The sequence below is a fragment of the Micromesistius poutassou genome (genome assembly GCF_964030765.1).
Source record: "Micromesistius poutassou genome assembly, chromosome: 6".
Classification (NCBI taxonomy): Eukaryota; Metazoa; Chordata; class Actinopteri; order Gadiformes; family Gadidae; genus Micromesistius; species Micromesistius poutassou.
In genome coordinates this window covers 3026680-3044495 of record NC_140276.1, presented here as the reverse complement: position 1 = coordinate 3044495, position 17816 = coordinate 3026680, and the positions used below count along the sequence as shown (strand labels likewise).

At 51.5% G+C, this 17816-nt stretch overlaps 1 protein-coding gene across 1 annotated transcript in view; it reads left to right on the top strand.

Annotated features, from left to right (window-relative positions):
* LOC311345398 (ecto-NOX disulfide-thiol exchanger 2-like) overlaps nt 1–17816 on the top strand; it is a 126895-nt gene extending 109079 nt beyond the window's left edge. Inside the window, 7 exon segments of the mRNA XM_084469792.1 lie at nt 1211–1331; nt 3553–3740; nt 5771–5911; nt 10377–10457; nt 12741–12849; nt 14214–14299; nt 17654–17816. Of these exon segments, the coding sequence (XP_084325918.1) occupies nt 1211–1331; nt 3553–3740; nt 5771–5911; nt 10377–10457; nt 12741–12849; nt 14214–14299; nt 17654–17788 (861 nt within the window). The 3' untranslated portion in view covers nt 17789–17816.

Genomic DNA, 17816 nt, shown 5'->3' with positions numbered 1-17816 from the left:
GGTTGGCGACACTTTGCCATTTTGTGGTGCCTTGACCGAGTGAGGTAGTAGTGTCAAATCCTATATAAACGTCAAGATACCTTAACGTAGGCCGCACCGTGTCTCGCATTGGGAACACAGTTTCAAACACAACAATGTCTCCCCATCATCAAAAACTAATTCACGATGAATTACTATATTATGCCAACGCTAATACTAGCCATCGCATCCCTGTGCTCCTATGCTTCCAAAATTGAGGCAGCCATTGCTCTATGAGACGTGATGTATGAGCCCATAGAGGAAGCGATGCAAAGTAGTTTAGAGAGTTTAAAGAGTTTAGAATGTGTTTCGCATGATTACCCTCTGCCCACGGGCACTTGAATTCATGGAGAGACACGCACGCATTAGCTGGGTATGTTGTACCCCAGGGCACTTTATCTCTTGATTCACCCAGATACGGCGGTACGGTTTATTTGAGGTTGGTATGTCTGCAGATCCGTTGCCAAATCGGAGGTTTTAGGTGTGCAAGGCAGGGCGGGGGTGGGGGGGGGTGGGGGGCAGGGGGGGTTGGCCATGGTTTCAAGAACCACGGCCACGGAGGGAATACTGCCTCCGTGGCCGCTATGATCTGCCAGGGGCTGGTTTCTTGGGCTGTAATCAGACCGGTGCCCCCATGGGTTGGTTCCAGCCCGTCCTGCAGGATCGGCTGTAAGTCTTAGCTCTCTGCACCGGGTAACCGACAGGGAGCCCTGACCGCGCGCAACACCTCACGGAAGATCAAGGAAGACGTAGATAACGGCACGCTGGGGAGACGTGCACACATAACACACGCACACCTCTCACAGCCTCTCCCTGTGGGCGCCGTGCGCCCGCGTCCTTTTGCAGATACACGATTCCACACTGCTCTGGAGTGCAAAGCGTCGAGGTGAGGCTGAGCTCGTGGTTGTCGGTGGCCTTTGGCCACTCCCCCCTCCTCAGTTTTCCAACAAAAAATGTAGCACTAAAAAGCTTTGTTTACTGTGGATAAAAAACGTGAAACAGGTTTCGTAATGATAATGAATTCCAAGCGTAAGCGTGGCAAAATAAATCCCTCGCAATGTGATTTAATTAATTTCTCCCTTTTTACAAGTGCATGTGTTCCTGCTCGAGACGGGAACGAGTCGCCCCCCGGGGGCCCCATTCACTACGATCGTCATGGCAACGCCCGTGTTGTTGTGCTCGTGTCTTCCAGGAGATCAGGAACATGCACAACGAGCAGCTGATGGGCATCCGGCGGGAGGAGGAGATGGAGATGTCCGACGACGACATGGAGAGCTCCCACCTCGCCGACAGCAAGGACCTGGAGGACCCGGGTACGACCCCCTTCATCGCCCACATCGCCCGCACCTGCTCGGTGAAGCGGGGGGGGAGTCTTCTCAGCCCGTTAAGGGCGCAGTGAGGACGTACCCGTATGCACGCGCTCGGAACCCAAACGGAGCAAGCGCCAGCCGGTCGGTCAGCCAGCCGGCCGTCTGGAGCGACTCCGCGTGGAGTCGGACGCGTTTGAGAGCGCATCGAGATGCTCCCCCCGCAAACCGCCTCGCACTCTTTATCGCGCTAATGGACGGACATTCACCGCGGCAAACGCAGCACACAGCGCACATACAACTCGCCGCTCGCGTGGTTCGCCAACCTGCTGCCCCGCTTCCACGCGCACGTTTCTTTTTTTTTCTCAATGGTGCGAGCGCAATTGTGCAAGCTGGCCCCGTTCGTTTAGGGTCGGGCCGCTGAGAAGCCGTGCGAGCCGCTGGCCTGCCGTCGCGGGAGTGCGGTTGTGTTCGCCGAAGCAGCGAAACTAAACGGTGGCGTCAACGTCGACAGTCATTAGGAGATCACCCCCCCCCCCCACCTCTGGTGTTCAGAGTAGGCGTGGGGAACACAGAGCCCCCCCTGACACCCATGCAGGTGCCCATCCCTCGGTTATTACCGCTATCCTTTGCTTTGTAATCTCACACTTTACTTTCTTGCCTTTTAATCAGCCCAATCGCTGCCGTTTGCTAATTGCCAGTTGCTCTAATCAGCATGCAAATGTATTTAAATGCAGTCTATCTGTATCTCGAATCCCCCCCCTCTCGAGTCCCTTGACTGTTGGTAATTACCATCGCTGTCAGAAACCTGTCATGTTGTCACACTGTCACGCAATTGGCTGAGGGGACATGAGTGTAATTATGAGACTTGTTGGTGTTTTGTTTCAACCAGCAGCTTCTCCCACCCGCTCTCTCGGTGACCCCTATGCATGACCAGCTCCAGTCAGCCCTGATGCAAAACATAAGAAAACAGCATCTGTGCTATAAGTCAAGCGATTTATAGATGAGGAACTGTCAATCCGAGGGGTGTGCGCGGCTGGGTCGGTGAGGGTGGACGCACACACAGCTTCAGGCGAATGACACTGTGCCTGTTTCACAACACTGGTGGATAATGGAAGCCATGGCAGAGGGAATCCCTGCAAGGCGGGTGACTTGCCCATGGGACTTTGATAAGGAGTTCGTATCAATACCTCTGCCCCAAAACATGCGCGCACACCGCACACACACACACAGTAAAACACACAGTGTTCTTGTGGTCAATTGTGGGGGTTTTACTTTCTTTACACAATGTACATCTCTTCGACAGCTCAATAAAAAAAAGATCACATAAAGAGCACATAAAAAAATATTTTATATATATATATATAACAAAGCCTCCAGGCAGGCAAACACACACACACTGCCAGGCCTCATCACCCAGCCCTTCAGCCCATCGCTCCTGCCCAAAGTGCCTCCTCTCAGGCCCACAGGAGGAGGCCGGGTTGATGATACAGGACATCTGTGGAGCCCAGTGGGGACCCGGCGTTAATAATACCCACTGTCTGCTCGCCCCCGTTCACGGGTCAGAGCAGGGCTACGGTACAGCCTCCACAGGCTGTTTATGTAGTCCAGAACCATCTTTGATCTACTTTAGGGGTGAGGTCTGTCTTCTGGTCTGATGTGGTGGTACGGGGAGGGATGCGGGGGGGGGCCTAGTTTTTGAGAACCTCAAAACCAAACATTTGTCTTTTAGGGACCAGCCAACAATCGTGGAGACGCAGACTTCACCGTGCAGTTGTGAAAAGCCCACAACAACAACAACAACAACAACTCCAATAAAACCACATATTGAAAATACCCAAATATTATTATTATTACGGTTCTAAAAAAAAAAAAACGCAGCATGATTAAACCGCTATTTGTTTGATATAATTCAAATTCCTAGGGCCCAGCCGGAGGACATTACGACATCAGGCCCAAAACCGGGCGTGATGTTTACCATTCTTATCGTGATCGACATGAGGGCGCGCTGTTAATAAAGCCCAGACGACCGCCACAGGAGTCAGGCCCCCGCCGCTGGGGGGCCCGGCCCTCAAAGGTCCCCCAACCAATAACCAACACGCGGCGTGTTGTCAAAGACCCGGGGTTATTCGCGGCTGGCGGTCGTGTCGGCGTGCGAGCGCGCTGAACTCTGCGGTGAACCGGCGAGGGGGGCCGTCTTGACAGGGTATGCGTGTGGCCCCCCCAGGTGTGTCCCAGGTGGAGACCCTGAAGGAGGAGAACGACTCGCTGCGCTGCCAGCTGGACGCCTACAGGAACGAGGTGGAGCTGCTCAAACAGGAGCAGGGCAAGAACCAGCCAATCAGGAGCGAGGAGGACACCACGCACTCCCAGCAGCTCAGCTTCCTGCAGCAGGCGCTACAGGGCATGCAGAAGGTGGGGCAGACGCACACGCGTGCACGCACGCACAGGCACACGCACACACACACACACACACACACACACACACACACACACACACACACACAGGCACACGCATGCATGCACGCACGCACAGGCATACGCACACACATGCACACAAGCACGCACACACAGGCAAACACACACACGCATGCACGCAGGCACACACATGAAAACACACAAGCAGTAATAATGAATCAAAACATGCTCCTCGGGTTTTACTGTTTATCATTTATTCATGTCCTTTTCGCATGCAGGCACACATACGCACAAACAGACACAAACATAGACACAAACAGTATTAATGAATCAAAACATACTCCTCACTTTTAGTATAAATCATTTAGTTCTGTGCCTCTCAACTGCAGGCAGGCACACACACACAGAAAAACACAAACATACGCACACACACACACACACACACACACACGGACGCGCACCCAGTTCCAGACACGGTGTACTTTAATTTAGAAATTCATGTCACTGAGGTCAACCAGCAGTCTTCCATTCTGGATGAAAAACTGCTGTGTCATTGTATTTAGCAGCCCTTTACAGAGAGCCCACAGCGCTACGCAAGCAAGAGCGGGAGATGGCCCAGCTGCCGTGAGCAGCTAATGGCCAGTTAAAACACACCCCCACACACACATGACGACCTTGAGAGAGAGACAGAGATATATGTTCTTGCTCATACATAGCGGCCAGTAAATGGCAGATTCAATCAGTCATGCAATCCGTCGGGCAAAGGCCAAAAAAACAAATAACACAGAAAAGTGTAGCATGCTAAAGAAAGTCACCGTTGGCTGAATCAAAACCAAATCACTGTGTGTCCAGGGCACTGTTTCTGCTGAACCGCAGCGGTGTGTAAGGCGCACACTGTTGTCACACAACAGAGCGGCCACACAACAGATAATGGATCTCCGGGGAAATCTTTATGTCCAAGCTCTCTCCGCGACAACCTCCCTGCGAGTGAACCCCCAGATACAATCTAGTTTACGGTTACACAATAAAAAAAAAACCTGAATCATTTTAGAGTCGTGTTTCGGCTAAAGTTCACCCTTCAGACCAAATCAACCCCCCCCCCCCTCCCAGAACCCCCCATCCCGTTTGTTGTTGGATACCGTTCCATACGGTACCGAATAGGTTTGTTTTTTTTCCTCTGTGTTTTTCGTCTCTCTCCACCGCGTTCGGTGTCAGGGTCGGCTAATAGGAATTATGATCGATTCATGTTTAGAAGAAGAGAATCCATTACCCCCCCGCTGTGCATTTCTGCTCAGCGAAAGTAATTACCTCTCCCCTGCCTTCAACCCGGGGTATTGTTTATGGATGGTTAAACCAAATGGAAAATGCCAAGATTGAATAACTCTAAACGCTGGGACCTCATGTTGTGTCATGTCGCTACGGTGGAATATTATCCAGCGTTGGCCTCCTTTTTCCTTTTTTTATTTTTTCATTTTTTTTTTAAATTATAGTATAGTTGACTATGCTAAGAGGCATAAAGTACTGTAATTGGTGGCTTTTGGCACATGAAGTACACGTCGTAATCCCTGGCGCCCTGCATGTCTTGCTGCGTTTTTATTTTATGCTTTAAGGCATAACTTTTCTAACTCACTGTGGATGTGGCTTACAGGGATGGCTTAAACCACATTCTCCTCGTGTTTTTTTAGTTGACTCTGTCAAAGCTGAGCTCTAGCTCTTTCTTTTAACATTTCTCCTCCTATAAACGTTTTTTTTTTTTTTTTTAAAGCGCTACCCTTGACGCCAACATTGCATCGCCGCCGCACACGGCATGTGTGAAAGCCCAACACTATAATTACAGTGTCGGAGCGTTTGGAGCGGCTGCCAAAACCAAAGGCTAGCATCAGAGTCACATGCAACGTGTGTGTGTGTGTGTGAGTGTGAGCACTGGCGTGAGCAGGCTGTGTCGTGCCACTCAACACCTTACCGGATCGCAGCGGCGCAGACTCAACCCCTCCCGGTTTTTTCCTTCTTTTTTTTATTATTCTCAGCAATTGCTGAAGATGAGGGATGAGTTGAAGCAGCGGGAGGCGGAGCTGGAGAAGAGCGCCGACGACAATCAGCAGATGAAGAACCAGGTTCTCACCCTGCAGGAGGGGATCCAGAACCTCCACGGCCCCCCGAGCCCTGTGGTGAGCGCACACACACACAGACACACACACAGACACACACAGACACACACAAGAGCTGCTTTCACATATGGACGTGCAATCCGTCTGTACTCCGTCTATTCTACGGAGGTGCCGTATATGTGAATGACATATCCTGACGTTGGACCTCCTGAAAAAATACTACCCCCCCCCCCCCCCCCCCCGGGGTGGTATGTTCTCCGGAGGAAATGCTAATTACCTTCATATGTGAATGAGCAGTAGGATGTCGGCACTTCACACCAGTTGAGTGGGCGTGTTGATGATGCTTCGGCCTACGTTTGCATGTCATTGAGTGGCACCCTACTCGATAATCAAGCCTATTGCCTTTTGTTCGCTGAATGGTTTAAAAAAAAAAAAAAAGTATTATTATGTTACCCCTTTCCCGCTGTCGGCTCCCAGACCATAGTCGAGGAGCACAGAAGCGACGTTCCGCTCCGTTGATTCTCTCGGGAGTAACACCCTTGACTTTGACAGCAGTGGGTCTGCTTATAGGTTTGAATATGGTCGGAATGAAGCGGCCACCGATTATTGACAGGCTGTGTACTTTATTCTTAGTTTCACTAACTTTACAGTAGGGCCTACACGTTTGCACAGACACAACCGGACTCGTTCATTACCTCACTAAACTGACACACGCTACCGCTCGCTCTCCTCGCTCGTCCACTCACACACACACACTGCCATTCTCGCACACACACATGCGCTACTCTCGTAACAATTATTATTGACAACAGTTAGCTGAACATTATAGGGTCCCGTCCTTCCACTCCCTGTTTTCTCAGTTAAACACAGAAATCAACTACATTTGTCCCAGTGTTTGTTAGATGTGAAATTAAGCCAAAAAAGACGCTCTCTTCCTCCGGTAACGCAGTCATTCACGCCGCCTTTCTTGTTCGTCGTTTCTTCTATTTGTCTGTAACTCATGCTCCAAACTTTCATCGATCGACACGGATGCAACTGAATATATGCATCGCTGCAGCAACATTTAACATGATCGCGATGAGTTCTGCACGTTTTGCCTGCGTGCTGTCTGCGGTCAAACCAAAACAAACCCGATCCCGCCTCTTGCGACCCTACGTCATATGCCGCCCCTCGCAAGCCCGCCAGAGATTCTAAGCAGCCGGAGATTCTACTGACACGATCTCCGCATATTGGGCATCAAGTGTGAATAAGTGTGAATGACCCTCGCGGTCGAACCTCTTGCTCCACAAATGCGGAGAAAAGACGGAGGTAATATGTGAAAGCAGCTAGAGACACACACACACACGTGTACACTGATAACTATCACAGCTCTTTAAGTGGAGTGAACAGGCAGTCACACTTGTTTGGGAATGCGTAGAGAATGTCATCGGCCAGCCCGCGGTTGTGATTCAGGTATCGAGGTACCAGAGTCAAAGACATGTGGGATGAGTCATCGTTACAAAGTCGCCACAAACACATGGTACAATGCCTTTGCCGACGACGGCCACAACCACCGCTTGTAAATGATCATGTCGGCCAGCAAAAATACATGTCACCTGTTGGGAAACGCAGTTTATTTACTCAACGTTCCGGATCACTTTTGTGATATTTTGGAGCTTGGTGTTTTATGGCACTCGTATCCTAATAGCTGACGTTCCCGCTGAGGTTCCCACTTTGTCTCAGTGCAACAGCGGCCTTTCCATTAAAGACAGTGATGGCGGGAGGTAGCGGCACAAACGCTTCGTTTGTACCGCGATAACGACAATGCAATATTAGCTGCCAAGTGCTTTAATCCACTCAGTCTAAATACACGTGATGCACCCTTTCAACGTGTCTCCAGTCCCTCTCCATTAAAAGTATGATATCAAAGCTTTTTTGGATTTAAGTGGCTCTACAAAATTATATTTGTGCATAATTCTGCCTGTATCGCTGCGTGGCAAAGGGGAGCAAAAGACGCATTTAAAACCATTAGTCATTAATGTGATTCAGTGTCATTTTGCTTTAGTCAGCGCAGCTTGCACTCTAGCCTAGGGTGTACACATATATTAGAATTACTCAATGTGACAGAAATTGTGTTGGCTGCGCAAGGGGTAAGGATACGGATATAAACACCGCCACAGCCCGGGAAGAAAGGAAATTGAAATGTGGATGTTCCTCGTGTTTCTACGTTGATGGCTTGTCTCGCTGGATTTTTTTTTTTTCTGTGCAAGCAGTGTGCTTCCCCAAACGAATAACTTTTTTATCGAGCGAGTTTTAATAACCTCTGTTCCCGACAAACACCGCCGTCCTTCCATATTCAACGCAAGAAAATTGCCGACCTCCTTAGACGTTCTGCTGGCTGAAGTTGTAATGAACGGACTGCAGGGCATCCGCATGGCTCCTGCCATTAAAATATCTAAAACTGTCAATGGTGAAATCATTATGTTATTAGATTAGTTTTTTATTTCTAATAAAAAAATGATTTGTCTGGATTTTTTCTGACATTCGGTTCCAAAGCCCTTTCACAACATAGCTCCCCGGTAAATTCCTATGATGACCTTTCTGGCTATGCTAGTTATTATCACCATCCACACATCCGCAGCCATGTTCCGGAAGTGTCCGTCTTTTACCCGTTCACACATGGTATAACAATGGGGAGAGCGTAGGGACAGACCAGCAGATGGCGGTAATCAAACACATATGGACGCCAGCCGCCATCAAACCCGTTGACTTAAAGGAGCTCCCTCGTTTCACATCCTGTCCGGTCTACAGCTGTTCTGGACAAAAGGAGCATGTTTTATATCGTTATCGGATCACCCGGAAAGCACCGGAGCTTAAAGATCGAGTCGAGGATTCAAATACGTCCTCAGCACAGAGTCTTTACGATTGACGGTCCAGAATTCCCGGAGTGTCCATCCCCGTTTCCTTTCCCACATGACCACCACAGCGTGGTGTCAGGGATGGGTGTAGGGCGAGCCTGAATGTGTGGATGGGCCTAAGCCTGGGACATTCTAACTTTTTGTTTTAACAAATCTGGAGACTGGAGCTTCTAAACAGTTCCATGCTGAAGCTACTTATTCTCAGCAGAAGTCGGGTTGGTATATTTCAAACACCTTTTATAACCTCTCTCTTGCAAATGTAAACAATAATAGTTCTGGCTTCAACATGGGGCTAAAAAGAGTTCAAATAAAATGCATGACATGACACACATGGATGGTCGGGTTATTCAGTCAGTCACCGCATCCCATCGAGCGCAGCCGTCAGTCTCACCCGACATAATTCGACCCTGCGGCCCGCGTCACCGCGGTAACATCCGTCTTCGGGGGTCCGCCGGAACGCGGGGGGGGGAATTCCACTCGCGACTACAGAGGCGCTGTGATCTATGAATTAGTCAAAGCGCTCCCGGTTTTTCCCGGGTCATGTTTCTCGATCACACATGTCACCGGTTTTTCCACACACTTGCGCGTGTCCCTCTCGCTTTCCCCGGGAATCCTCAGTTTAGGTCGGCTAATGTCCCCTTTCAGGTCCACATGAAGGGGGACGGGTGGGTGGGAGGCGGGTGCGGGGGGGGGGGGGGGGAGGGGTGCCGCGGCGGCTGATTTTATTGCCTCAGTTTCAATCGGCTCTTTAACTACCGTAGGCTAATACTCGAGTCTCTCAGAAGCTGGTGACGGAGTCACCCGAGGTGAGGTTGTTGTCTGGGCAGTAGATTAAAAACGACACCAAAGCGGTCGAGTCCCGCTCGCTGCGCCTGGACACCACATGTGCATAAAGAACACGCCTTCCTTCTGTTGACAAATGGAAGGACATCGCTGTCGATACCGCCTCTAAAAGGGACGACGTTGATTCGATTGTTGTGCGCTGCTGGATTGTGTGTCCCTCCTCCCGCCTCCCACACCTCTAGCACCACCTTCCTGTCAGAGGGATATATGGGACATATTCTAATTCAATCTGCCAGCGTGAAGACGCGCATGAATCACGGGAGGCAGCCTAATTAAAGGGAGTCAGAGGAATCGATACGTTTGGGGGTGGGGGGGGGAGGGATGGCGGCAGGCAGGTGTGTGTGTGGGGGGGGGGGGTGGGGGGAGCGGTTCTGTTTTGTATGGATCGGGCGGTGGCGTAATTCCGTGTAAGACAGAGCTGTACAAGCTGTGAGTTCAGCCCTACCGGACCCATCACTGTCACATTACTGACCGTTATCATATCAGAGCTTTATACGCCGTACAGACTCCCCGCCCACCTCTGCATGATGAAACGTCCTCCGTGGCTTTGTAGCCGCTGGAAGACAGAGGCCTAATGATGACCGTGTCCATACGGAGGCCGGCCTCTGGTGTTGACTGTGTTCAGGAAACACCACATTTGATTAGTCCTGAGGGAAAGCAGTGCATGCATGCGTGGGTTAGTGCGTGCGTGCGTCCATGCGTGCGTGCACTGCGTGTGATACGTGCTCCTCATTGACGCGTTCCCTCGTTCGCCCCCCCCCCCCCCTCCCTCTAATGCTCTGCAGCTGGAGACGTCGAAGGGGGATGAGGCAGCCGCAACCGCCGCCGCAGCCGCCGGCGTCGAGGAGAACGCTCTTCAGACCACCGTAAGTAGGAGAGGAGGGCAGGACCCCCTCCGGACGCCCCCCCCGCCTCCCATCTGGGGCTCTCTCTCTCTGTCACTCGATCTCTCACTCACTCACTAATTCATTCACTCACTCACTCACACACAGCATACCCTCGCCCTCTCTCTCTCGCTCTCTCTCTCTCTCTCTCTCTCTCACACAGCTGATCATCAAATCGTTTTTTCAAGGGACTCCGTGAGAATAACATTCAAATTCTTTGTGACATCCCCGATGGTAATGAGCCAATCGCAGCCGGAAGGTTCTTGGTTCCAACGCTCATGTCCACAGTTTACCTAAAGGCGTCCATGAGCGATGTTCAACTAAATGACTGTCATATGAATATACAGGTGTGGACTCAATCTTCATTGAATAATGCATAAAGATATGGACAGAAGTGGGTCAGGATATTCCGAAATGGATTTGACCGTGTTCCGTAAGGACACACACACACACACACACACACACACACACACACACACACACACACACACACACACACACACACACACACACACACACACACACACACACACTTCACCAATGCACACCTTAGGCGTATTCCACACGTCTTTCTCGGAACACGTTTCCTTGGTCCTCGGAAGACGAGTCCACTTGGCAGGCGGCCACGAGCCGAGATAACAAATTCACTTAAATGTAGGACAACAAGCACAAACTAGCCTTGTTCTCTCCTGTCAGAGCCCGTCACAGTAAACAGTCTAGACATTACCCCCCCCCCCCCCACAACCCTCCACACGTCTCTCTCTCTAGTTCCCTCTTTATTCCCATCTCTATCTCCCTCTCTCTCGCTCTCTCTCTATCCCTCTCTATCTCCCTCTCCCTCTCTCTCTATCCCTCTCTCTCTATCCCCATCTCTATCTCCCTCTCCCTCTCTCTCTCTCTCTATCCCTCTCTCTCCCTCTCTCTCTCGCTCTCTCTCTATCCCTCTCTCTCTATCCCCATCTCCCTCTCCCTCGCTCTCTCTCTCTCTCTCTCCCTCACTCTCTTGCTCTCTCTCTCTCTCTCTCTCTCTATCTCTCTCGCTATCCCCATCTCTATGCACCCCTTCCCTGGGACTTCATTCTGTCATGTAGTTGCGTCGGTGGTGTCTCTCATTGTGAGCGTTGTCTCCACCAACATTGCGGGCCCACAGGTTTATTCTTTCTCTCCGTTGGCCTTGAATCATTTGTATGCGTGTGTCTGCTATGTCCAACCCATTAACGCTGCGCCGCACTGAGGCAGTCGTGCCGACAGCTCGGAGTTGTGTTGATTTGCAGTACACACACCTGTGCGCAGGACGTGTGTGTGTGTGTTGTAAGTGCATGCGGGCAGATGTACGTGTGCCTGTCTCAAAGGAGGATATGAATGCGGTCTTTCAGTGCGGCCACAACACCTGCTCACTAAGGGCTAGCTGCCAATTAGCTGCGTTCCCGCTAGAGAAAAAAAAAACGGTGCCAGTCAAATTGACCTGCAGAGGTTCTGGACAGTGTAATGATATGCCACGTCAAATATCCTATTATCGCTTCTTAATTAGGCTATTCAGCTTAAAGAATGACATAATCAGGCCGCATAGAATGCAACATGTTTAATAGACTAACTTTCAAAGAGATGGGAACGTCTGATTCGCAATAACAAGGCATAGGAACAAACTGGAGCAAAAAAAATGACTAGGCCTAGAAAATTGTCATTTTAGGCTACTTTTTCCGCTGCTTCGCAGTGCTGAATTTTGCAGCAGCCGACTTAAAATCAAAACTGCTCAGCGTCTCTTCACAAATTGCAAAAGTCGCATAAGTCGCGTCACCTTGTTCTCCGCAAGGCGACCTCACTGCTTTGACTTGATCCGATTCTGCAGCGAGAAGCCCCCCCGTCCCCCAGGAACACTAGAGACAGGGGATCACAAAGGCTTGTTTTTTTTTGCGAGCTTGGCCAACTCTGGATAACTGTCGTTCAGATCCCATACGAAGACTTTGCAGACTGGAGAAATGCAATCCTCCGTAGCCCCGGAACGCTGTCATCACAGCGAGGGCGTCTCGACGCAGGCTTACGGCGTCGAGAAGAGGAGCGGTGTCAGCAGACTATTATTTAGACCGATTATTAGCAAATTTCAATCGGACGATTTGACCTGAGAGATTAAATTTTGTCTGACATAAAAAAAAAAATGACGGCCAATGTCTGGTAAATACCGGACAACAGAAACCCTGCTGCTAAAGCTAACCTGGGGCCGCTTGAGATTTTCTGACCTGTGTGTGTGTGTGCGTGTGTGTGTAGGAGACGACGGCGTCAGCGGTGGTGTCATGCAGTCAGGAGAAGGAAGGCGTACCGGAGAAGAACCTGACACACAGCCCCGTCCAATCAGAGAGAGAGGCCCTGCTAGTCGGTACGTTGACAACACACATTGCCATGGCGACCGCACCACAACAGCACATTTAACACGCCACGGTGTTGAAATAAAATACAAATAAATAATAATAATAGTAAAATAAAGTGTGAGCCCTGTCGCAGCGTCTCTTTTTGAAGACCAGAAGTAGACTCAACTTAAATGACCTCAAACCATTGACAGTTTATCATAAAGTAGATTAAATCTACTGTAACCGTCGTGCTACAGACCGTTCACAAAGCAGTCAATTTTGAAGACCGGTGGTTTTCGCAATCCGTCATCGTCGGTTGATTCGATCGATCGAGAGCCGGCCACTAGTCGCAGCTCTGAGGTGAAAGCTCTGGGATGAAAGCCTGTTTCTGTTTTTTTTTTTCACCACGGAGCCCAAATCCTCCCCGACGCGGCGCGCAGGTGTCGGCGTGGGCGCGCCGCCCGTGATAATCGTCACGATAATCGACTATCAAAATCCTGATTAGCCAGAGCCCTGCCGTGGTACCCGTCTGGGGCCTCCTCCTCCCCCCCCACCCCCCTCCCCCCCACACCTGAGTGAGGCAGCGGAGGCAGGTACTCACCAGAGGAGCAGGAGCAGCAGGAGGAGGAGGAGGAGGAGGAGGAGGAGAGGGGCTCTCCCTGCTGGGGGGGGGGGGATGCCTCGCCGAGGGAGCAGATGTTTTTAGACAGGCTGGGGGAGAGAGCTTCGGGGAGTAGGGGGGGGGGGGGGGGGGGGGGGCGTCTTGATTAGACAAAACGGCCTCCGAGCTTTTATTAAACACTATAATTCACAGCCCGGCTGTGCAGGAGCCACTTAAAAAGAACACTCTAACACCCGTTTCACTGCCTGAGTGAAGGCAACCGGATCCCACCACTTTATACCGTGTGTGATTTACGGTAAATTGACTCTGCTTCATGAATGGTCCGTACCATAACAGTTGGAGCAGATTTGATCTACTTTATGATGTACCGGTACTGTCAATGGAACATGAGTTCATGTCAATTTAGTCTTTGTTGTGATATGGATCCTGAACTGCACTTCATGGTATAGCGTCTATTGTTCCTGAATAACACTAGATCGGCTCCACTAATCAATGGCATGTCTCACTCTGCGCGTGTATTCAAGTGATCGTCTCACTCTGCATAGTTGCGTTAAACCTTAACGTCTCACTCTGTTAATTAGTATTCAAGTTAATTTCCCACTCTCTGGTTGCGTTTAAGGTAACGACTCACTCTGTTGATTAGTATTCAAGTTAACCTCTCACTCTGTTCATTTGTATGCAAATGAACCTCTCACTCTGTCGATTAGCATTCGACTCGGCGTCTCACTCTTCCCCCCCGCCGCCCTGTGCTCTCTCCTCCTCCTCCTCCAGGGATCATCTCCACGTTCCTCCACGTCCATCCGTTCGGGGCCAGCATCGAGTATATCTGCTCGTACCTCCAGCGGCTGGACACCAAGGTAAGCCTGCTCACACACCGCAGCCTCCTCTCTCTCCCCCCACCCCCCCCCCCCCCCCTCAAGCCGGAGGCAGACAGAGGGGGGGCGCCCAGCAGCAGATCTGCTGGTCCATGCCGCTCCGTCGCCCCTCCCTCCCCGGTCAATAGGAGCGCTCGCGGCCTCGAGCCTCTCTGACTCACACCACCTCCGTCCGTCGGATCGGATCTGCCTTTTTGACAGGTCCTTGTGTTCTCCCGGGTTGTATCACTTAGGCGATTTTCATTGGACAGTGTGTTTGCGTAAATTTGCATGACGCACGATTGGCCGACGGATCCGTCGCTGCCTGAAAAGTCTGAACATTTTTCAACTTTTTGACACGGGCACCGGAGCCGGCAGAACGGACGGACCCATGATGCGATACGAGAGCGGCCCATGCAAAGCCTCGTGCCCCGGGTCGCTGTCCAGAGTGTTTGGGCGACTTTGCGCGGCCGCAACGGGCGGCTTTAGGTCACGGTGTACTTTTCAGAAAGGCGCTGCCGTCCCCAACCAATCACAGAACATGTCAGCTGTCAAAGGAACACATTTCATTTCAGAAAAGAGTTAGGCTGTCGCACATAAACGATCGACTCCACAGTCTGTCGGCTTTCACAAAACCCAAACCGTAAACGTTGTCCGTTATCGCCACCGCGTTGAGCTCGCAGCAAAGGAGCCAACGTGGCCAGTTGTCATGGAAACGGTAAACAAAGCACAGAGATGCAGCTGCTGTTTTCCAGTGCATCCCAGTGCATCCCAGTCCTTCCCATTGGCGTGCCAGCACAGAGAAAAGCCAGAGAAAAACAAAGCTCCTGTGGCCCACACTCATGTGTAGCGCAGAGATTCGTCACTTCCCAGTAGCCTGGATCCGGGTAATGCCAATGTATCCACAGTGCCCTCTTTATTTTCCCCCGTTTGTTCAAACATTGGTTCATCTGCTTATGCATATCCATAGCCATGGATCGAGCAGGTACCCATCAAACGTGTTTTTTGGCCCATCAAATCCAGTTTGTCTCATCTAGTCCCAAATAGATTGGGAAATTGGAAACGGCCAAAGTTAAATTGCATCAAATTGGGCCACTGCCTGTGTGTACAACACAGGGGATTACTTTAGAAGGAGCGTGTGAGTGTGTGTGTGTGAGCCCACGTGACACACGCCTGCCGTGGTGCTGGGGCTGCAGATCTTCATGAGGCTCACCTGGAACACGTTCAGCCGCCAGGAATAGAGCCGCCTCACCCAGCGTCTGTCCATCGCTGCAGCTGGACCCCCCCGCCGCCGCCGCCGCCGCCGCCGTCTCTCTCTCTCTCTCTCTGCTGCTCTCCATAAACAGCGCACGCCGTCTGGATGAAGTTGAATAACGGAGCACTCTCTCTCACACACACACACACACACATAGACACGTACCACACGCACACACACACACGTACTACACACGTACTACACACCGACACAAGCTGTCTAGTCTGGCCGAACCCTGCCAAACCAAATTATAGACGAGGGTTCCTGTGCACACGGACAGACATCTTGTCTGGGGGCCTCCCGTAGGGCTGACACAGGGGCCTTTTGTAAGCCACGGGGGCCCCCCGCTGTGCGGCGTGGTACCTCGGGGGCCCAGGTGAAGCCCTTCATACGTTGGATCGCCCTTCCAGAGAAACTAAAGCGCTTCACACAGCTAATGGTGCAGAGTGGAGCCACTAATGATAACCTGATTTATCTTGGACTGATTTATCCCCGAACACACAGGGATATCACATTGTCGGAAATGGAAATGCATTCGTACACGGCGCATGTCAATAAATGTGATTTTTATTGATATCCGGTGCAGCAACACTACGTAGAATAGTTCAGAACTTGTATAATGTAGCCTGAAGGATAGTTTGAAGGACTTATGGACGGCCTGTCTGTAACCGAGACACACCTGAGTGGAATCATTTAATATGGCACTTAAATAATCATTCTCCAGGCCCACTCAGACGCCGGGAACCGGCCACATTTTAAATCCATCATCGCCCTTCAACGCCAAAACCGATGGTGATCGATATCTCCACCGGGGGAAACCATATTACCCCCGTCTGCTCCATGTGATAAGCAGAGCGCAGAGGAAACTCAACATTCGCTCCACTATAAACCCCTCCCCCCTCCTCACGCACAAGCCCGACACATCACCGGCTTTGAGTCTCGACCCGGCCGCCCCCCGCGTCACGCAGGCTACAATACACGTCTTGTAGTCGATCTAGGTTAGATTCCAATCCCGTGATCCTAAGCTCCATGCCCCCTGTGCCTCTCTGTCTTGCAACCCTGCCTCCTTCCCTCTCCATCCCCCCCCCCCCCCAGGCACTCATCAGCAGTCTGCCAAGAACAGCAGCTAAAAACAATTCCGAGCCCCCCACCCTGCCCCTGTGCCCTGCCATTGATCGGGGCAGCATCACGCGGCGGGCTCCGTCACGCGGCGGGCTCCGTCACGCGGCGGGGCTCAGAGTCACGCTCGGCGAGTGTGGGCAGAGTCGGCCCTGAGTTTGTTTAGCCGAGTTTCCTCCCAGCAGAGTTCAGGGACACGCTCTCTCTCCCTCATGCTGCTCCTTAACACACTGCCCACCACGCGGCAGAGCTCTTCGGGGGCATGCCTGACGCCACTTCAGCTGTCTGTCTCTCTCTCTCTCTCTGACGGTCTGTCTCTCAGTCTGTGGCAGCTCCCCCAAAAGACAGCTTGACTCATTTCCACAACTTCCTCATCTCACGCATAGGAAAGAACAGAACATCGCACACTAGCCTTTTGGGTTTCGTCGTGTATGCAAGTGTGTGTGTGTGCGTCAGCACTTGAATGTGTTCAAGTGCTGACGCCCCCCCCCCACCTACTCCAAAAACACACATCAAACCACCCAGAGAGGGTTGGCGAAATCACTCGGTGGACGCCCCGACAACCACCACCACCACCACAACACGAATCCTCTCTGCTTATCTGAGCGCTCCACACACACAGCCCCCATTGTCTGCTCTGACACCAGCCCTCATATCTCCACCACGGACCTTAATGCTCACCGACAGCATCGGAAAAGTCCTACTCTAGGACGCTTGCCATTGGCTAAAACAGCCGTGACTGCTTCCCCCCCTCCTTCTCCTCGCCACCTCTCAGCATCACACTGATGACTTGAGGTCGTCTTGGAAGTGAGAACCTTCTCAGGAAACCTTTCACGCTGTTACTCGAAGCAACCCGATTGCAATGCCGGTGCGAACATGCAGTTGGAACGTGCAAATTAACTGGCAAATTCTGACATCTGTGTTATCGTTCTGTTGTGTGTGTGTGTGTGTGTGTGTGTGCGCGTGTGCGTGTCCTCACACAGATCAACACTGGCGAGGTGGAGTCCCTGTTGTCACGGCTCCCCTGCACCTTCAAACAGGAGCTGTCGGGCGTCGGCGCCAGCCTGGAGAAGCGCTGGAGCTTCTGCGGCTTCGAGGGCATCAGGAGCCCGTCATAGGGGCCCACCGGAGGGGCCTCCAGGGACA